Here is a 22,237-nt window from a genome sequence, read left to right on the forward strand (position 1 = left end):
AGACATTACATCCAAAACTGACAAAGAGTAACTTGCAATTGCATCAGGAATTACCTAAAATTAAATATTCTCCACCCCTCAATTGTTTACATTTAAAATTACACTCGCATACAAGGAAAGCAAATCTTTAATAAACTTATTGGGTGTCAGGTTAAACAAAAAAAGTCCTCTGTCATTATGCTCACCACACTGCTAGATATTGATTCTAAAAAGCATCTGAATTTTGAAGACATTAATTTTTTACTAACTGAAATCTTATTAAAAAACTAGCTGCTGATTGCCCATGTATGTATTTATTCCAATCTTCTATTAAACAGGAATATAACTAATTCTAACTAGTGTAAAATGAACTTGGAGTTGAACGGCATTGGGAGTGTCACTATTCATCTTAGCGACCCCGAAAACTATTTATTCCATACTAATATCGGTCATTTTCGATTATTTTTACATGTCACCCCCTCCTACCCCCCCACCCCTTTAGGAGTGCCAGGGGTGTCTTACCCCCACAGTGAAATCGCTCCAGGCGTTCGAGAGTTATGGCGGAACAAACACACATTTTTGTATATGTAGATAGATACAGTATTTGTTTTAGCTACTAAAAGTACTACAGTGTGTTAGTTATTAATATAATATATAATAAAAATAATAACCCATAGCTCTACAGCCCGATGAGGGCCTTGGCTTACCTACGGACTGCTGGTCTCCCTCCCACACTGTTCCTCCGTCACCTGTTATAGCGTGGAGATCTTAGACCAGTATTGGAGTGTCGGGGGATCAGCCCGACGATCCCCCAGCCGTTGCAGGTCTTCTCGATCGGGTTACGCTCACTCACTCAGAGCTTCCCAATTTCCTCACGATGGTGGGTTGCCACCGGCCCTGTACGTAGGCCGAATAAATTCCGACCAGAGCCGGATTCGAACCTACGCTGTCCTGCAGCAAACGATCTCAAGACGAGTGAACGAATTTAATCAATTCTAATGTAAATTTTAACAAATTTCTGTAGACAAATAATCACAAACAAAAAGAAAATAAGTAATGATTTATTATTCATTCCATTCAATATTGCATGAAAAACAGAGATGTAAATATTAACTATACAAGTTCATTGCACAATTTTTACATTAAAAAAACTAGGATGCTTAGAAGCCATATTTTGCCTGTGTTTGTTTCCGTGACATTCTGTTTTGTGCCCACTGATTCTTCAGTTCCAGTTCTCGCTCTTTTGCCTAGAATGATAAAAAAAGGTAGTTAACCCAACAAACTGGTACCATAATAAATAATGAAAATACATAAAAAAAGGTAAAGTGCTCCCCTGTGCACCACGCCATGAAGGAGTATAGGGGGTGTGGGGGTAACGCCCCACACTTTCTTGATCCAGTTGTGACTGGGGGTGATGTGATCAGCATCACGCCCCTGACCACCTTTACCCCCCAGGGTTTCCCCCAGGTACCCATGTTATTCGACGCTGGGTGGGCGCTGGGACCGCTTCCAACGTTAGAAAAGTTCCCGGATTTGAACCGGCCGGGGATCGAACCTGGGACCTTGAGCATGGTAGTCAGATGCATTACAGACTGAGCCAACGTGGTATTGAAATTTTCCATTAAAAAAATAGATGAACGGTTAGTAAAGTTGAACGAAAAAGTTCATAGGATATTTTAAATTGTGATGTGTTCTATGTATAGCATGTTTCATTAGGACAAAAAAACACATTTTTATTTTCAAATATTACTATACATGCTGGCCACAGAAACCTGCACCATGCATATCATTAAGACACTTGGCAAGTATCCAAATTATGGTTAAATTTACAACTGTGTGAAAAATTCGGCTCCCCAACAAACTTAGGTCCTTGCTATTTCAGGCTCAGGTTCTATCACTAAGTTTTCCATGAGCCATACGTTTCATGTGACTTTTCAGTAATGTAGCCATTTTGCTTATTCAAATCTTCTAAACTAGAAACTAAACCCCTTGAGAGCCAAAGTTTGCCACGCTGCTTTTCTCTGGGTGAATTGTGGTCAGTGCAAAGAGTCTCAACACTGCTGTTTACTGGCCTTTGAAACTGGTGAGTGAGTTTTCAGACTGAACTGACAACCGAAGAGACTTCCTATTGAGTGTAATTCTAAACTGTGCAATTCAATGAGTCTCACAAACAAATAAAATATTCACAACTAACATTACAGATAATGTAAATACTAGGGCTGAGCTGATACCGATGTATTGGTATCGACTGATACCAGTGGTATCAGTATCGGTTGGGAGAAAGGAAGAGAGAAGGGGAAATTCATCTACCAATACTTTCCCAGCATTTTGGTCTTTCACAGGGTCCGAAAAAAATGACGCGCAACACTGTCGCAGGGTCTAATTATCCTGGAAATTATACAAAATTAAAACTTTCTTTTTACTTTGCAAAATTTTGCATGCAAAACTGTATTTTGTGATTACATAACATCTATTTTAATATTCTAATGTAATTCTTGAATATTCTAAATCAAATTTCCTGGTAAATTGATGCATATAATTGGAGAAGAATATTTACACACCAATATTGATCAACATTTTGAACAAATTTTAATTATTGCAATTTTCAAGTAACAGTTTCGGAATCGGTTCAAGGTGGTATCAGCTCAACCCTAATTAATACCAAATTGTACTAGTGCCCAATTCATTGAAGTGACTCATTGCACACTAGAGTAAATTAGTATAGTTAGAGTGACAAGTGATAGTGCAGTGTCCCTCCAATACCATGCACTTGTTATTTCGTCGTGAAATCTTCCTTAAGAAGAATATTGAATCAATGTTAAGTATTTATGTTCTTCTTAAAGGTTCGCATAACCACTTTTTGTAGATGCAAAATAATATAATGCTATTAATTTTTAGTGGTTTTTATTTTTCTTTCGACGTTTCGTCCTAGTTTCCCAGGACTTTTTCAAGCTTCTAAGGAAATGTAGAGTAACAGGCCATGTGAGGTTGTGTATAGTGTGTGGGTTTATCTTGGTGTAAGCTTTAAAAAGTCCTGGGAAACTAGGATGAAATGTCGCAAGAAAAAATAAAACCCACTAAAAATAATTGCATTATATTATTTTTCATCATTTTAAGTATTGCTGCAAAATATTAACCATGAACGCACCTGGAATGCAAGATATGTGATCTGATGTTTCCTCCTCTGTTGGGTGGTAGGGCCATCTTTCTTTCGGTGACTGTGACTTCGAGTTTCCTTTTCTTCTGTCAATTGCTTTGTGAGCCAATCGTTTGCATTGGGCATCACAGCATCTCCACTGACATCGATCAGCTGAACATCTTTATGTCTTCCCTTTCTTCCGCACAGACGCTGTAACTAAAATAAATAAAAAAAAGGGACAAGTGATTTTCACACAAATATTAAATTGTGTAGATGATTACAAAGTTCCGCCTTTTCCCTCTGCATGCAATTAACAGTCACATAAATTTCTTCAAATGTACAGATTAGTTGCATTGTAACTGAGATAAAGAAGAAAAGCTGCATCTTAAAGGCTGGAATCAGAATTCTTGTAAATTAGTTACTGTTTGGTCCATTAAACTATTGATAATATCTACACAAGAGCGAAAGCAAACCACATGAAAATTCATGTGAATGGTCTAAAAGGAATTCTAAGCACGTAATTTTTTTGGATTTTGGAATATTGTAGCAGTATTTTTAAAGGAGAGAAGAAAAAAAACTGCTCTCATATAAGCCAAAGGTCCAGCCGAAGCTTGTGTCTTCATAAAATAAAAGTAAAGTGCTTCCTTGTGCATTGCACCATGCCATGAAAGCGTATGGGGGTATGAAGTTAGGATCGGCCCCACACTTTCTTGATCATGGCCGAAGGTGGGGGTGATGTGATCAGCACCACACCCCTGATTGCCTTTAACCACCAGAGTTTCCTCCAGGTACTCACTTTATACAACGCCGGGTGGGCACCGAAGCTGCTTGAACAGGTGGAAAAAATCCCAATTCTCCCCCTCCAGGGATCGAACCCGGATCTCTCGCATGGTAGTCAGACGCCCTAACAACTGAGCTACCACACCTTAAGTGTCTTCATAGTCCCAAAAAACAAAGATGACTATTTTATATATTTCTGAGGCCTAGTTATGGAAAATAAAGTATTTAGGTTGAAATGCTTGTGGATGCACATTCAAACTTTATTTCCAGGGTTCTTCTCTCCTCCCTGTAGACTTAAAAAAACAAATGCGAATCATCTCCGCTTAAATTTACCAACAGCAAAAATCATAGCACAACTACATACCGCTTCTTCATCCAACTGAAGACTTTCATCAGTCTCCTCATTTTCCAGAGAGGCTCCTGAAGACAGTGGTACACCTTGCTGTGGCTCTGCACCTGCTGCACCAGTCCCGTGCCACTCATACTGCTGTGCCTGTTGTTCTGTTGCACCGGACCATGTTTCAGGTTTGAATTCTGTCCGGAACGAAAGAGGCTTATCGCTAAGGGTGTCTTGGATGACAGCAGCACTTTCTGAGAGGACTGGCTGAGGAACGAATGGAGCTGCATCAAAATCCAAGGCATCACTCACTTTCGAAGTCAGAGAGAAGAAATCTGCTGAGGATTCATCATCGGAGTCTTCCCCCGAGTCTCCATACGTTGCTAGCAGTGCACCTGGTTTTTCCACTGCATGACGAGCTGGTTTCTTGGCATTTGCTGTGGTCTTTTTGCTCACGGCATGTGGAATTAGCTTCCGATTAGCTTCTTTTCTAGTTGCATTCTTTGGGGCTGGGAGTAGAGCAAACAGGCCTGATCCTTTCTGAAATCATGCATTCAACACAATGATCACTTCACATAATTTATATTTAAATATCAAATGAGTGGATATTAGTGTCAAAATAAAAATTTCAGTTCCTAAGGAAAAATTTCCTGAACTAAAAATGTTAAGTAAACAAAAATTTGCTTTATTTCGAAAAACAGTGTTGACAAGTGAAACTTCTTGTGACACATTTAATGACTTTCTTACATGAATTCCACAACGTCTTATATGGAAAAGCAGCACTGGTGTACGCAGCCTCTCCCAAAATTTTCAAATGAAAATAGGAACTCAAAAAAGGGAAACATGTAAATGCAAACCTTCCTTAATATAACCCCCATTTATAATTTTTGTCTTAAAGTACAATTTTAGTAGAGTGAAAAGCTACAAATATAGCGAATATTGTGTATTCCACACCCCCTAGAATGAAGCTATCCACCTTTACAATTGCAGCCCCTCCGGAAAGTAAAAACCTGCTTATGCCAGTGAAAAGCAGAGATAACACATCAAAATGATCAGTTTAAAAGAGGATTTGCATATATTACAATGACAGATCAATTAAAATTTAAAAATAATAACACAATCATATCAGATACATATAGATGATTATAATTGCATTTACATTTGCGGTGAACAATAACTTAAAGTTCACGAACTGTGAAAACACATTTGATTTGATGATATATACATCTTTGTCAACAACTTCTGCTATTCTAGGATGTGTTAAAACACAACGTTTACTTACTTCAAGGATAGATATTTAAAGTGTTATTTTGTCATTGGTCATGTAGGGAAAAAAGAAACAGGTTATACTGAATACAGGTCTACAGGTCCTAGTTTATATATACAGGGTGTCATTTTAATGGCACCCACGGATCATGGAAAAATATAGAGGACATCAAAACAAACAACTTCTCTCAGTAACATTTTTCTCGTTGGTGCATCATTTCGGTGCTAAAGTCATTCAAGAAAGCCTGTTTTGCTGCCTGAATGCTGGTAACCACACACACCATTTGATTGCATTTGTGACGTCATATAAGCGATACGTTCCAGGGTTGCCAGGAACATACATATGACATAGCTACAATCAGCCACATGTACTGTAAAAGAAAGCGAGAAAACATGTTCTATAACCTAACAGGAAGTAAACAAATTATACGAAAAATGGTAGAAAGAAAATAGAATTCAAGTGGAAGTGGTCATATTGAATTTTGTCTCAGCTTACATGTCAAATATTTTCAAATCTAGTAGTTGGCATCTACAATTTTGTCTATCCACTTCGTCCTTCTGATACTAGTTGTCTGTGACACACTGGACAGATGACAAAATAGAAATGAAAGAACTCAAAATTCCAAAGGTAAGCAACTCATAATATAATGTATATTCAGGGCATTATAAGGCAAGTGACAAAAATGGTTGAAAATCCAGGGATATAAGTAGTAGTAGTAGTAATACAAGCTCCCCGACGACTGTGTTTATCTATGCACAGGTAACACATATAATAGTTTGCAACTGTGAACAGGGCAGTATATTTGCTACTGATTCATAATTAGATTGTTACTGTGGTTGTACGTGTTTTAGCCATAATGTAACAACGCGAACCTCGGATACTTCCGTTATCAGCACAAAAGTACCATAAGGCATCTGACACAAACTGTAGATATCAACCTTGCAATGAGATTTGCAAATATTTGACATGTAGCTGGGCGTAAAGAGCCTCATGTAATTCATTTTTCAGGTTACGTGCAACTTATTCACTTGATAAACAATAAATAAAATAAAATACTTATTTTTACTTACATTCAGTTAGTATGTGTTGAGTAATTGACAACGTTTAAGGGACCACTGTCCCCTTCTTCAGGTCGGTTTATCGGCTTCACGGTTGCCCACGAAGCTTCGTCAATAGCAATCGCAAGGATTAGGTTTACATGGATAGGATAAAATATTGGGATTCCATTACAACTGACCTGTTCTATTTTTTTAAAAAAAAACACTGTAAAATTTCCCCCTATTTCCCGGAGGGATTCGTTTTTAATAAGTGTAATACTGGGGTTTTAATAGGGGGAAATTTTACAGTGTTTTTTTAAAAATAGAACAGGTCAGTTGCAATAGAATTCCAATATTTTATCCTATCCATGCAAACCTAATCCTTGCCATTGCTATTAACGAAGCTTCGTGGGCAACCGTGAAGCCGATAAACCGACAAGGGGACAGTGGTCCCTGAAACGTTGTCACATACTCACTGAACGTAAGTAACAATAAGTATTTTATTTTATTTATAGCCTCATGTAAGCTGTAAGTTAAATAAAATTTGGTTTGGTTTGAGTTGGTGTTTTAAGCCCACTTTATACACTGTAAGGCTAATCGGGACTGCACCTACAGTTTAAAATGGGATCCGAAGCACTTGTGCCTCCACCAGGTATCGAATCCGGGACTCCGATAAAATTTATTGTTGTTGATATTTGATATGTAGGCTGAGATAAAATCCAATATTGACACTTCATTTTGAATCCGTTTTTACCATTTCTCATATCGTTGGTTCATTTCCCCCTTCCTCTGAGATGACTGCTAATCTTCCGGCTGGTAGGCTATGATGTTCCATCTACTGGATGCTTTCCTAGTTTCGTTTTACAGCTAATAATGTGGTTGGTAGTTTCTCATTTTCACAAAATTTGAGTTCCTTGCAACCCTGCCGTGTGCTGTTTCGCCGCAGGAAATGACATCACAGATATGATCAAATGTTGTGTTGGTTGGCCAGAATCCAGGTGGCAAAACGGTATTTTTTGAACGTAGCGTCGAATCGATGCATCAACGAGAAAAGTTGTTTGTTTTGATGTCCTCTATACAAATCTGTGGTCCATGGGTGCCATTAAAATGACACCCTGTATATATCACATTTAATGTATGTAGTAACACTTACAGCTGAGGGCTTCAATTTCTTACTAGGAGGTTCTGCATCCTTCTCATCATCATCCTGAAACTAAAAATATAAGGCATATCACCAATCAGGTCACTGTTCATTTATATTATTTTTAATGTTACACACAGCTACAGTAACTTTCACGGTCGAGTTGGCCATGGAGCGGCAGCTAGTGTGCCAGGCAATGGGGGCACATTTGCCTGCATTTAGACTCATAGCTGTAAAGTGACCTTGGCACTGGAGTTATCAGTGCTTTAGTATCCAGATAGCTGGTGTTTGCATGTTACTGGTGCTTTTCTGCAGTCTAATAATGCCATGCTATGCATACAAGTTAAAACAAAGAATTTTTATGTACGACTCTTACGTCATTACGAATTCCTATAGAGAAGTTAGAATGCATTCTCAGACAGTGTTCGAAAACTTGTAAACAGATTTAGGGAAACAGGGTCTGTTCTTGATAAGAAGCAAGGGGTGAAACGGTGTGTGCTTACAAAGAAACTAGAGGGCGTTGGAACACAATTGGAACATGCTCCTCAAAAATCACTTCAGCGCCTTGCACAAGAAACAGACATTTGCATGACGTCTGCGTGGCAAGCTACCAAACTTTTAATCCTGAAGCCATACATTACAAGAATTGGAAGAAAACATCAGGAGAGAAACTTAAGTAATTTCCGAAGAGGAACTGATACATGTTCATGAAAATTTCCTACAAAAAAAAATGCTGTAAATGTGTGGTAGCAGGAGGACATCATTTCCAAAACCTCGTGTAACAAGATACGTGCTCATTTTAATTGTAACTGTCAAAGTAATTGTTTGAGCTTATTTCATTACATAGCTAGCGGTTCCAGTTACGCAGATATTGCATCAAGTTTGTAGGCAGATGCACTCCGCCGCTCAATGGCCATCTCGACAGTGAAGGGCACTGTATAATTCAGATTCTTTCATTGTTCACCTGAAAGAAGAAAGAAAATTTTACCCCAAGATCCAAGGCAGTTCCACTGAGACTTTATTAAAAAAAAAAAATTATCATTTTCATCTTCATATTCAACAATGATGAACAATCTAGTACACTGCATTCTTTACCATGCTATGATAAAAACGAAGCAAAGGAAATAGATCTTCCCTTTGGATGCAAAACTAGAAGACTTTCTTGCAGGAAAAGGCATTGGAGTCATTCCACGCCAAATCAACACAGATATGTGCAATTTTTAACCTGACCATCTCCGATTTTCATGAAATTTGGGGAGTTGAAACTATGCATGGAACTTAGTAACTATGAAAATTTTTAGTCTCGTGCATCTTTTAATTGTTAAATTATTCAAGGTCAAAGTTAGCATAAATTGCACTTTTTGGGCCCGCTTAGCTATACTAAATGTGCTGTAACTCCGCCACTATTTCGCCTAGAAAGCTCAAATAAAGCTTATTGTACATGAAATTGAACAAGCTTTCTAGTGATATATAACAAGTCCACCTTTGAATTAAAATATAATTTTGTCACGTGACCTTGACTTTTGACCTTGAATATCTCAAAACATGTCATCACCAAAAATCGTGAAAAAAATATATTTGGTCCCTCATGCCATACTCTAAAACATATCAAAAAATTATTCTGGGACTGCAATGGGATCAGAAGACACAAAATAATATGTTTAACTATGTGACTGATAAAAGCTTCATTACATGAACTACGACGAGTCAAATGTCCCTTAACACCCCCTACAAAATGTAAAGGAGTTATCCTGGTCATGAAAGAAATATGTTAGGCACAGGGAGATCTCTAGCTGTGTGTGTCAAGCGCAGGTCCGGCATATTGTTGACCGCCATATTGAATTCAACACAAAAATTTCAAAGGAAAGTGGGTGATGTGAAATATCAAATCAGGCTAGAATTTCACGAGAAATGAAGCAGCGAAGGTTTTTCCAACTTATTTTTAGGCAGCAAAACGTTATAGGCATATCTTTCACTTACGATATATACACATTATAGTGTTTTCAATATTCCTGTGAGCACACTTGTTGACGTCTCTCACACTTACATAGAACATTTGGCAATGTAGCAGGTGCAACATCATCGCAAGCAGCAATTATGCCTTCTCTCAGATGGTCAATATCAGGGACTTTTAGTGCATGCACCATTCTCTTCAAATGTTTCTGAACGTAAAAGTCCTCCTAAGATGTTAGATCTGGGGAATGTGCAGGCCTTTTAATAGATCCCCATCTGCCCATCAATCTACCTAGAAATTTACCATGAAGACATTTCCAAAATGTTCACATAGTGTGGTCACACACTGTCCTGTTTCAAAACTCTGGAAAAGTGCCATACCCCGTAAGCAAGGATGAAAAACCTGTTCACTTAACATAACACATCCAAGAAGCCCTCACCATTTCAGGTTCCGTTGTTGAATATGACCAACCATTCCCTTTGTCTGTACACTATACCACATCATTAGCTTACCAGCAACAACCATTCGGCTGGGATCTGTCTACTGTAGATTATCAAATCACAGGTATTGCGTATAATTTTTATTAACTTTACCGGGAACATAAAAATTAGCATCGTCACTGAAGAATTTTTCATTCCAAAGGAAGTGTCACGTAATTGTTTGAGATAATTTTCTCAATATTCTCCATTATTCAAGTATTTGGTGAATGTTGCTGATTAAAATCATATGCAATGGTGCGTATACTTATTTCTGTCCCAAGATGTCAGCGTGATCTCGACGAGTTCCTAACCCGTTAGGAGCATTCTTAATACTTTGTTTTTAACACCTCGAAAAGGGGACAATGATTACAATTATGCAGTATTTTTTTTTCTGGTTAAATATAGTTTGGAAAAACCTTCGCCGCTTCATTTCTCGTGAAGTTCTAGGCTGATTTGATATTTCACATCACCCACTTTCCTTTGAAATTTTTGTGTTGAATTCAATATGGCGGTCAACAATATGCCGGACCTGCGCTTGACACACACAGCTAGAGATCTCCCTGTGCCTAACATATTTCTTTCATGACCAGGATAACTCCTTTACATTTTGTAGGGGGTGTTAAGGGACATTTGACTCGTCGTAGTTCATGTAATGAAGCTTTTATCAGTCACATAGTTAAACATATTATTTTGTGTCTTCTGATCCCATTGCAGTCCCAGAATAATTTTTTGATATGTTTTAGAGTATGGCATGAGGGATCAAATATATTTTTTTCACGATTTTTGGTGATGACATGTTTTGAGATATTCAAGGTCAAAAGTCAAGGTCACGTGACAAAATTATATTTTAATTCAAAGGTGGACTTGTTATATATCACTGGAAAGCTTGTTCAATTTCATGTACAATAAGCTTTATTTGAGCTTTCTAGGCGAAATAGTGGCGGAGTTACAGCACATTTAGTATAGCTAAGCGGGCCCAAAAAGTGCAATTTATGCTAACTTTGACCTTGAATAATTTAACAATTAAAAGATGCACGAGACTAAAAATTTTCATAGTTACTAAGTTCCATGCATAGTTTCAACTCCCCAAATTTCATGAAAATCGGAGATGGTCAGGTCAAAGGCTGTGTTGATTTCGCATGGAATGACTCATTGTTCTTAAACAAAGTTTTAGCATTGTAACAATGAATTCCATTTTTTTTCTTTGAGTGTTTTGCTTATTTTTCTGTCTCCAAAGGGAACAAGCGAGTTCTTATGTAACTAACAACAATGGCGCAGAATATTTAATGGGGAAAAAGATGCCATTGTTGACCATGAAAACAACTGATTATTCATATGCTCAAAGTAGCACAACTGTCAAATTAAGATCGTGCTTTACATAAAATTAGGTCAAATAACAATAACAAAAAGGAACACAAATTTCGAGTAAGGCTAAAGACTTCTAAAATGTTAGTTACACCAAGCTTATATTTACCGATATGTATCTTATATTATCCAAGTTCATTGTTTATGTACATGCATATTTACATTTATTCTAACTTTGACGAAAAAATGTAACCTACAAGTCTTCTCAATTATATGTGTCAGACATTGTTGTTTTTGAAAGAAAACTTTTCTGTCATCAAGTAGGTACTTATTTCAGTATAATCTGAATATATAATTTTATTATTCTTTTGTCTTAATATCATTATTGTTAAGCGATAGCAAGCTTCTGGTGTTAAAAAAAAAACACTTGTTATACTCAGACATTTTCTTAAGCTGACATGGGGAAGAAATTGTAATGTCTGCCATGTTAGCCAAATTTCACTCATATAATGCAATATATCTTAAACGTATGCTTTCAAGTCAATAACTTTCATTACATTAATTATACTTAATTGTTTTTCATAATTCATGTACATACTTATGTTTTATCTTATGCTATTATATTATTCACATATTTTTGCAACATCTAATTCAGATTTCAAAGGCTAATAATTATCCCAAATAGTATATGTAACGTTTTCATTATTTTTCAGATCCAGATGGCTAGAATTATTTCTATCTTTCATGCAAAACTTGTTGTTTACGCACATGTTACATAGATTTCTTTCTTATATTTATATTTCTTAACAATGGACAAGATTGAAGTAATTTAGTCTTTGTTAAAAATCCCTAAACTAACTCTTTATTTAATAATTTTATGTGCAAGGGCAAATATGAATTATTTTATAAAATCAGTCTTGTTATTTCTACATGGTTTCATATTGTAACAATAAAGCAAAGCAATTCTCCCTCCCTTTCAATAATATAACGTTTTCCTACTGGCTGTTTATTTTAGAAGCAGGGAATGATGCTACGTGTAAATGGCGACGTCAAAAGTTCCACGTTGGCATTCTTAATTGTTGCCAGCCATAACCTAAGCTTACTATCACTAATTAGCATTGATCTGACATAAATTATCAGTTTTTCTTGTGTTGATTTTGTAGTATGAGTTGGTAGCATTGTTAAGAAAGAAACAAACTGTTATGATGTGCCTCGTGCCTGAGGTAAGCATGGATTCTGTCACGAGAAATAAGGTACTTATCACTGCCTATGAGCGAGCAGGACCATATTATACTATACTATATTTTTCATTTGTGCGAATAAGTATGTATGTGTACGATCCATGATTCAAGTTTTTGGACATTTTAATCTTAAAATATTTGAATTTTATTTGATGTCATGTGTTGCAATTCCGTGGTTACCTTCCTGGAAGATTGGGGATCGTCTTAATCACGATCCCTGGGTGAGAACTAGTGTTTCCAACTGACTAGCCAGAGCAAGGAGCTGAGAGTTGCCAATTCATGCCTCCATACCCTGGAGTTACGATTGTGGTGGCACGTTGTACCTGGCATCAGCAAAAATGCCTGGTGGTCCATTTTTGTACCAGCGTGTTATTTAAAAGTTAAATCTAACAACATCCTACCTCAGACAATGATGGTATTGTTATCTTCACAGGCTGTTTTCTAGCAACGGCACTTGGTGTTCCAAATGTTGGCACATCATTTTTCTCACTATCAGAATAATCCTTCTTTAACTGAGTTGGTTCCAAATCGTCCTCTTTAATTCCATCTTCTAAAATTTGTACTCTTTTTTGAGGTGCAGGGAGAGATGTAAAGAGGATACCCTTCTCGTCCACTTCTTTGTCCTTTGCACTATGTTTTGGGGCAGGAAGGTTTAGGTGTAGTCCTTTTGATGGTACATTAGTGGATCTACTTTCTGATTCTGCAGATGAACTATTTGTGGATAAGAAAGTAACAGCTTCAATTTCTTCACTGAAAAATTCATCGTCACTGTTATTCAGTGTTGTACTCTTTTTTGGTGGGGGTAGAGAAGTAAATAATGATGATTTTGATGTAGATAGATGGGTTACATGTTCAGAACTGTTAGCATTATGAACTGAACACACACTTTCTTGTATTAAATTAGCAGTGCCTGTCTTTGCTTCTTCAGTAGGTTCTTCAGTTTTCTGGTTTCTGGGAGAACTGCCATCAACTTCCACGTCACTGTCACTTTCGTCGCTACTACCATACGCCACCAATGACATTTTAACTGAAAAAACAAAACAAAAAAAGAAAAACAACACTTAGTGTTTCTGTTAAGTGACTTAGTCATGTTAACTGTTTAGAATTACAGCTGGTTACTGCAAAAAGTGTTAATCAGTGAGCTTTCAAACAAAAGTATTACATAATTAACTTGTCTTTTACAAAAGTCCTTCATATACAATTTTTGGTTACAATATCTCCCCCTCCCCCCTTCCTGGTCACTTTACACATTATTTCAATGTTTTTAATACAAAAAAGGGGGTTTTCTCTCACCTATTGATGTGTAGCGGAGAGGTGGAGAATACTTTAAACCACTTCTTTTTTTGTGCTTGTTTCAAAGTTTTGAGGTTCTTAATAAAATTATAATTCATGAAGTGACAAGTGGTGAAATGATGAGAACACTGGCATAAAAATCTAAATTAACAGTCGAATTGCATATAAAACATACTGTGTGTGTTTTGGAATACATTCTAACCACTGCAGGTCTGCAAGTATGTTTCTGCACTCCCAAAACTTCTAATATTATCTTCAAAAAGTTAATCTTCATGAGGGAACATTTTTCCTCTAAAATTTTAAGGGAGTAATGTGTGCTAGAAACCAGCTTTCTCTAAATCAAATGTCTTCATAACCGTAGTTGATTGTGAGCAGAGCCCAAGGTTTTTACATTTTTTTAAAAAAATATTTAATGTTTCTTTACTACATTATGTGCATTTCCTCTGTACATACTTTTTATAAGGTGTAGCAAATAATTACTATCTGATCATGTTAGAGAAGAGGAATATTAGGGCTTTTGTTCCACAATACTTAGTTAACTTACAATTTTAATTCGTTTCAAATCGCCTTGATCATTTTTGGGTCTTCTGGCTTCCTTAAAGTAAAAGTATTTTACAAGGTGTAAGTATTGCAGTACGTGAAAAATGTAGCTATAACCAGGGATATGTGTGTTTGAGGGGGGATTCGGTAACTTTGGATATATATATACACAATTACACCCCAATTAACAAAGCCAAAATGTTACAACTCGAGAGGGATGTGGAATCAGGAGAATAACGAAAGTGTTTCGAAGAACAGGAAGCAGTTGTTAAGATTTCTTACCATACAGTAGGTTGCAAAATTTGTCGTTCTTATAAATGTTGTTTGTAGTAAATATGATTAACCCATAACTTGTGAGGTGCGGTCTCACAGACCACTTGAGTTTCTGGAAGTTTCAGATTACCGCCTTTCGTTCAAGCTAGTGTTGTCACCTTCTGTCTACCTTACGCAATAGTGTCCTTGGCCCTCCTCACAGCATCAGTTTCTTGCCAGCTTATCGTGTATAAGGAGTGAAGCTTTGTTTATTGCCAAGTGTGGTCTGCCTGACGTATCTCACAAGGAGTGTTATGGCGAGTGACGTGCAGTCTTCTATTAGAATTCGCACACGTAAAAATATTTTTTAACACTTTTTGCTTTCTGTAGTTAAATTGCCCTTACTAAGCTGCGCATCAGGTCAAGTTTGCAGCAGGTTTTATGTATTAATCCACGCGAGTACGGCGCTCAGAATCATCCATGCCAGTCTTACCTAAACCGCCGAGCTCTTCGTATCGCAGACAATGAGAAAATCGGCAGTATGGCCAACCCATCAACACATCAAAACCCGTACATGCATGTCAAGCAGAATGTATTTCTACTTCTTTAGTCTCCTAAACCATACAATTTTTAATTTTTAAATCACTTCCTGTGCATAAACTGTGTAATAAATGTGTTATTGTTTAATCGCGAAATATCTTCGAAACATGAGGGTGAGTGTGCTGGGGAGAATTAGGTTGTATCGAGCGATCAAAAAGAAAGAAAGTAAAAGCAAACAACAGGCGTCCCTTAAATTTATAGTGAGTTATTGCTTTTGGTTTACAAAGATTAAATTTATTAAAAAAGTTAGTTGCACCTTTTGCAAGCACCCGTTCCTTATAAGACATATAAACTTGAAGTTTATAGCTATACCACAAAAAACGGCGTGATTTGTTATTGATGTACCAGTTAACGACAAGTAGGATGTTACGTAAAATAACTTTTTGAAAATCCGAAATGTGCAGTACAATTTTGTATTCAAAATTAAACTTATTTTTTGCTAGAGAAGAGCATGCACTTCTCACAAAACTATGCCCTTTGTGCTACGGATTCCTTACAATACCAGAAGTTACTGTTTGCGCGATAATATTAATGGGGGTACTAAGCAAGGATAATAATATTTCATACATCACGCACGGGTGTTCTTTGAGAGTGTTCCTTCATCAATTTTTCATATCATCACTCATCCTCATCTTCGCAATTGGCCAAAAGTATCAAAAAAGCTAAGCAAAATAAATCAAATAAAAAAATGTTAAAAAGAACTTTTTGCGAGGAAGAAAGGTTCCGGTATTCTCAATTTCATTTTTTTGTGTCTCTCTCTTCATATTCGACATAAGGACTACTAAAAACATTGTGTTATGTTCATAAATGACTGTGCATACTACACACATGCACGCCCACGTGCCTGCACGCACACACATTTATTTTGTTAAAAATGTCATTAATCAATTTTATTCTCAATTTTAAAACATGCTACGATGCCAGAGGTACTGAATTCGAATCCCGACCTGAGCATGAATGTGTGTTGTGTGTGTGTCCATTTATCAATTTCATCATATCGTTACTCATCCCCATCTTCGTAATTAGCCAAAAAGAGGCATAAAAGCGAAGTAAAAGAAAGCATATGTAAATTTTAAAAAGGAGCCTCATTCAAGCAAAATATTATCTTTGTTTCAAAGTTGGTTCATTCATTCACGGAACTGTAAACAAGCATCTTCGACAAAGCCTTCGTTGCTTCCAATGTGTGTAACAATAAGCCTCCCCCCTTCCCAGTCGGCTGCTTTAATCCAGTTGCCAGCCCTTCAACGAAAGCGTGGCGGTGGTTTCGCACACTTTATTCAAAGTGTGTTCCACGTTGACCCATGTCTCCTCCAAATAATAAATATGTTTTTTTTTCTTGTTTTTTTTTCGCAGCGGAACCTTTTTATAGCGAGGAGATACATGTGTCGCCAAACAACAATACCTTCCCTCTCCAGCAACACATGTGTCGTCCCTGTCAACACATGCCTGTTAAGCACTAAACTATTCAGTCTATGTTATAAAAATCTATGTTGTTAAGAATCTTTTCTCTAAAGATTGTTAGATTTCTTGCCATAAAAATGTTATTGTTAATGTTACAATAGGTAATGAATTGTTTAACTTAAATATAAAAAAATGCTGAAACTATGGAAATATAAAACAACTATGTAGTATCCATGGTAAATTGTAATCAAAATTATAATATAAAAGAGCTAGACTTTTGTAAGCCTACGGGACATTCTCCTGGTTGCCGAAAGGCTGATGGTTCAGGGGACGTTGGGTATTATCTTGTTTCAATCTTTGGATTGGCTGGTGTACTTGTACTCCATTTGGCAGATATTCCACAAACCCAACTCTGAATAAGGCGTTCTCCTGCATCATCAAAAAGACCAGGGTTATATACCTAGGTACAACTAATAGGTTTAGGCCTACAAGTTGTATCGGGTGAATTGTCTGTTTCAAAAGTGTTAGTATATCATTGGAAGTTTAAATAAATCTTCGAGTAAAAGATCTTAATGATCTTTCATTTCAAACCTACATAGGTGATAATTAAAAATAAATCCTGCACCACAGACTTCACAAGGGCTTGGTCCTACTAACCCTTAGAAGCCTTTGAGAAGTCCGATAAAAGGGTTGTTAACAGGTGCGGGTCGTGCATAATTTTCCTGGGGGGTTCACCAAAATTATGCAAAGTGGACTTATCTAAACCTTTTGAGACACTACATGCTTTGGTTCGTAGAGATAGTACTGGGAAAATTATCAAATTTTGGTCGGTAGATTACTGACAAAGTTAATTTGCTTTATATTCAGATAACAGTGACAGCACCAAGGAGTGTGTGTGTAGGGGGCAATCATTTTAATTTAAGATTTTCGTATGGTATTGTATGTAGGGGTGTCTCAGAATTCAGAAAATATTCTCGCCTCAATTTTGCCTCTTCCAATCTTGCCAACTCTTTTCTGGTCCCACCACTGTCAAATAGACTATATTATTGGAACTGGATCCTGAACCTACAGTTAAAAATACAAATCTCTGCCTGCTAAAATGAGTATGTATCAGTAACCGAACCCAAGACCCCTTGATTACAAGATAATTCTTATATAACTATTCGAAAGTATATCGCTAAATCAAAGCGATTCGATTCTATTCTATGCAATATGTTAACTTCGCACACAGCAACAACTACACTCCTTCCAGTACACAATCCACCTCCCTCCACTCAACATATCATCACGCCAAATATATTTCAATCACCAGCCATGCACTTCAAAACAAACTAACAAGTACGGAGGCAATGACACGTAACAAAGTCAATCGCGCGCGTCCCCTCGAACACCCTCTCCTTACAGCTGTACTCTCGTTCTAGAGTATAACTGATCGCACGAAACCCAAACAACTTTTTGGTCGTCTTCTGACGTAAGTGCGAAATGCCTTCATTGTTAGGTTAGGCTTGAATAAATAGTAAATACTACATTTTTGGTCAAGCACGGTAAAGAAACCGAAAATTGCAGTGTATATATTCTAAGACAACTAAACCTAAAAAGCCTAACATGTCAACGAAAGCATTTAGTCTGACGTAAGAAGACCAAAAGGTTGTTTAAGTCTTGTCCGATAAGCGACCACTCGCCCTCCCGCTATTTTTGACTTTTCGGCTCCTTCCACCTGAAGTGTTTCCATCTTAAGGAAGAAAACTCTGAATGTGTAGGCAAGTTGTTTTCTATTATATTTATCTTATTTGTCCCATCATCTTTACATCTAGCTTTCGTTTGGGGTCACCTCTACATTTATATTACACCCTCTTCATTAATCTAATAAGTCTTGTAAAATATAAATAATACAAAGAGAATGCCAAATAAATTCAAATTGAAACACACAGTGCAACACTGGAAGAGAGAAGAACGTGGTTCACTCCAGCTCGCTGGTGATCCTACGAACTGCGCATGTCCGTTTTGACGTGACGACCTTCCTGAAGTATCAGACTGCATGTATTTTCGCCATATGTACGCGTCGAGCTTCTGCTAGCCGTCCAATGCTTTTAGCATGGTAGGGGTTGCCTTGCGGAGGTTCAGTGGAGGCTTTGCATGAAACGGAACTAGAGGGGAGCTGAGTGGCTCTGGCCCGCGGTTTCTCCTTCTCACTAAGAGAATTTGGCACTCTACACTTATGAAGATCTCAGTTATTGTTTATTTTGTATATTACTGGGGGTTCACTGCACATTTGCGCTATACAGCCAACCGCGCCTGGTTGTTAATGACTAACATAAAGCCCTAAAGGCAGAAGGTGCGTGTCACACAAACGATTGTTTCCTCCTACTAAACTCAAAATCCAAATCATTCAACACCCGACACAGAGTTCAATCGCTCATCAGCGGTAAATCACTCTCACTTCTTATTGCCTCCACCAGTTTTTTTGAGGTTGGAAGTTCATTGCGAATGTAAAACTCGTGTACTTTCTGGTGAACAAGTCGCTTGGAGAAATCATCCAACACCATCATTCTTGAACGATTTCCTTTAGCAAGGGACCTCTTCATGCCTGGTGTTTCCATATTACCAATTTTCAAAAAACACTCTTCGCCGCGTAAATGGAAAGTTCACTGATACCTGTCTACACCGACCCTAAAATAACATTCGGGCGAAAACCGCGTGCTCAACAGGAGAACTCGATACAGCCATTCTCGTTGCTGTGCAGCTCAATTAGCAATGAATCATGATAAATGTAGGGGTAAAATAGTACGGTCTGCAACACTGGTGTCAGATGGATTGGAGATTCCACGCATACTGCAACCATCTTCAAGTCCACCTCGACTCGCTCTTGAGTTTTAGTGTTCACTGCTACCGACAGCCTAGTTGACGATCTGCGATTCGAAGTTCGTCTGCTTAGTGATTGCAACCAATCAGGTACATATCTGCTAATGTATATATTATTTTGTCTACATATTACAAATGTATTAACTGTTTCCTTGCAAGTATGCAGTTATGTCTGAATAGAACTTGTCTCAACGGAACTATATTCTGTGCACACGTTTGGATCTACACGTACGAAAGGTTGCTGCAAAGTTGACTTGACGCACGTCTTAGTTGCTAAATATATCATAAAAGGTTATTTTTTGTGTATATTTTTGACAGTACGACAAGTAAAATGAATATGTTCACATTCATGGTATTTTTTTGTAGATGAATAAACTAATGAATATAGTAGCTACATAACTTACGTTCTGGCACTAATTGCTGTCAAATCAGTCACTAATGCACATAATGTGTTATTCTTCAATATCAGAAAGTTAAATTGGTAATTTATGTTGAGGCAGGGGTGAAAAATTCAGAGCGGTCTGACAGACGTACCTCACAAAGTATGTCTTAGTATAAGCACCTCACAAGTTAAGGGTCAAGCTTCTTTACTCACAAGTTAAGGGTCAAGCTTCTTTAGTGTATGTATTGAGACCTGCAGGCAATTCATATGTTGCAGAACAGCAACATGTATAATGAAGAGATCAGCATCCAGCAATCTGTAGTTGGGCCCAACTATGCTTTGGTAATATCCCAAACTTATTTACAAGGATGCCCCTTGTATTTATCTTACGTAATTAGTATTGTTTTTACGTACAAAATCCAGACTATAGTACGTATACTCCAGTCTTATGCAAACACTGGATTATTCAGTGTTTCAGAAAAATACGCAAGCAATCAAAATATATAATAACATTAAAGTGTGTATTTTACTAAATACTAAACTACAAAGGTAGAGTATAATTTACCTGTGATAAATACTGTTTAATAATAATAATCTTGAATCGACGTATTGGTCTGCTTCTGCTTAGACTGTTTTTACACCATGCTGCACTACTAATCTTACGAGAAGTCGGTCGTTCTCAATCAGTTTACAGGAAAACTATCAGTTTGATGTTGAAATAAGCTCTGTATTATCATGATAGAATGTGGGAAATATTAGAACAATTTCAAACTATCTATTATGAATCACCAATCGTTCTTCCATGACTTCTGACTTGTAAATGAAATAGACTTCTACAATGCGTTTACGCTTATCATTTTAAGTTTTTAACTTTCTTCTGTCTGACCAGCAGACATTATTAATTATAATTTAATTAGAAATAAAATGAGAAATTTTAATTTAATGCTAAATGTTTCATTTGCAATATATATTAATGTGAAACATTTTACTGGAAGGAATTTACTATCAAACATCTTATTGAGACGTAAAACAAACATAACAACATCGACAGACGACAGAAATAATTGACTATCGATGTTAAGAAAGCGTATGTGACTGATGAAATTTAAAGCAGACGACCTATTGGGGATTTATTATATGCATTTTATTGAAAATGGTACAAAGCTCTACACTTAATAAATAAAACGAGAAGTCGTTTCGTTAAGCACCGAACAGGAGAGTAACAATGGGTAAAATTGTTTCAACTTTCACCAACAGATGCCATTATCTGTCATGGGCAGTGCTCAAATGGGTTTTGGGGATGAGACAAACAGATATCCATTAATAGTGCAAGTTCATGTTTGTGGTTAAACTTATTGTGCTTTATGGCCTAAATGTGACAGCGAGCGTGAAACTGGATTAGTGCCACTATGTCAACTTGGATTAATACAGAATCCCCACGTTAATTTTGATGCTAACATATTGTTTACAGAAGTCGGCGGCCACCCACATCAACCGTACTGGCTACCGACATACAAGGCCCACTGGGGCCAAGGTGTAGTAGATTGCTTCCGAGCAAGAATACTCGAATGGGAGGAAACGAGGGTGGAAAGGATAAGGATGGAGGCGGAGCACAGGGACCTTCCCCTATGGTCAGTCAAACCACAAGAGGTGGCTTACGTGTGTACAAAATTGTGGTATTGGGAGATGGAGGTGTTGGGAAGTCAGGTTAGTTATTTGCTACAATCTAATTCTATGTCCAATAAATATACACGATTCTTTGTGCTTTATTATAGGTTCATGTTCCATATACACTCTTTTGGGATATTGACTTTGCACTTTTATTTTGTCTCCCACTCCCTTCATGATTGTGGAACTGATTTGTACCTTTTTATACACAATGTAAACAAATAACGTGTTGATGCTTCTATGGAAGTAAACGAATTTTTATGCACGTAGCATGACTTCATGCAGATGCTCTATAGTCAAAAATCGTCAGGAATACTATAACATTATAAGCATTGATGATGTTAGAGGGTTGAGTGGATGTTACATGGTTTGCTACTCTCCCCTCCCTCTGCCCAACTAAAATAGATTCCACCCTGCTGTGAGAAAATTTTGCTAGGGGAGGATGTCAGATGAGAAAGTTATGTCCTGTTGAATATAATGGTGAAAATGTTTACATGTCATCAGGGAAAGGAATTTTTTTGGTAAAAATCTGATATTCCCCAGACACCTATAACTTCTTCGTTTTGTCAATTTTTGACAT

At 37.1% G+C, this 22,237-nt stretch overlaps 2 protein-coding genes across 2 annotated transcripts in view; one reads left to right on the plus strand and one right to left on the minus strand.

The window, feature by feature from the left end:
• Positions 1 to 1,024: 1,024 nt before the first annotated feature.
• On the minus strand, positions 1,025 to 20,980 carry LOC146002779 (proline-rich protein PRCC). Its single transcript, XM_083140713.1, has 6 exons — positions 20,555 to 20,980; positions 13,061 to 13,686; positions 7,693 to 7,752; positions 4,263 to 4,775; positions 3,128 to 3,334; positions 1,025 to 1,226 (listed from the first exon to the last, which is right to left on the minus strand). Exons 2-6 carry the CDS (start codon positions 13,679 to 13,681, stop codon positions 1,140 to 1,142), a joined length of 1,488 nt encoding a protein of 495 aa, XP_082996839.1. The 5' UTR covers positions 13,682 to 13,686; positions 20,555 to 20,980; the 3' UTR covers positions 1,025 to 1,139.
• Positions 20,981 to 21,062: 82 nt separating this feature from the next.
• Positions 21,063 to 22,237, plus strand: part of Ric (Ras-related protein interacting with calmodulin) — a 36,926-nt gene continuing 35,751 nt past the window's right edge. The window contains exon 1 of the mRNA XM_083140725.1: positions 21,063 to 21,696. Coding sequence (XP_082996851.1) covers positions 21,558 to 21,696 — 139 coding nt within the window. The 5' untranslated portion in view covers positions 21,063 to 21,557. The remainder of the gene's footprint in view (positions 21,697 to 22,237) is intronic.

Source organism: Lepisma saccharinum, chromosome 1, assembly GCF_977018435.1.
Source record: "Lepisma saccharinum chromosome 1, izLepSacc3.1, whole genome shotgun sequence".
Taxonomy (NCBI): Eukaryota; Metazoa; Arthropoda; class Insecta; order Zygentoma; family Lepismatidae; genus Lepisma; species Lepisma saccharinum.

Excerpts from the sequence above, each read along its gene's own strand:
- LOC146002779 (XM_083140713.1), bottom strand. The coding sequence starts at position 13,681 with ATGTCATTGGTGGCGTATGGTAGTAGCGACGAAAGTGACAGTGACGTG. Across the intron at positions 4,776-7,692 it reads AGAAATTGAAGCCCTCAGCT|AAAGGATCAGGCCTGTTTGC; the intron begins GTAAGTGTTACT and ends GCATGATTTCAG. Across the intron at positions 3,335-4,262 it reads TTCAGTTGGATGAAGAAGCG|TTACAGCGTCTGTGCGGAAG; the intron begins GTATGTAGTTGT and ends TATTTATTTTAG.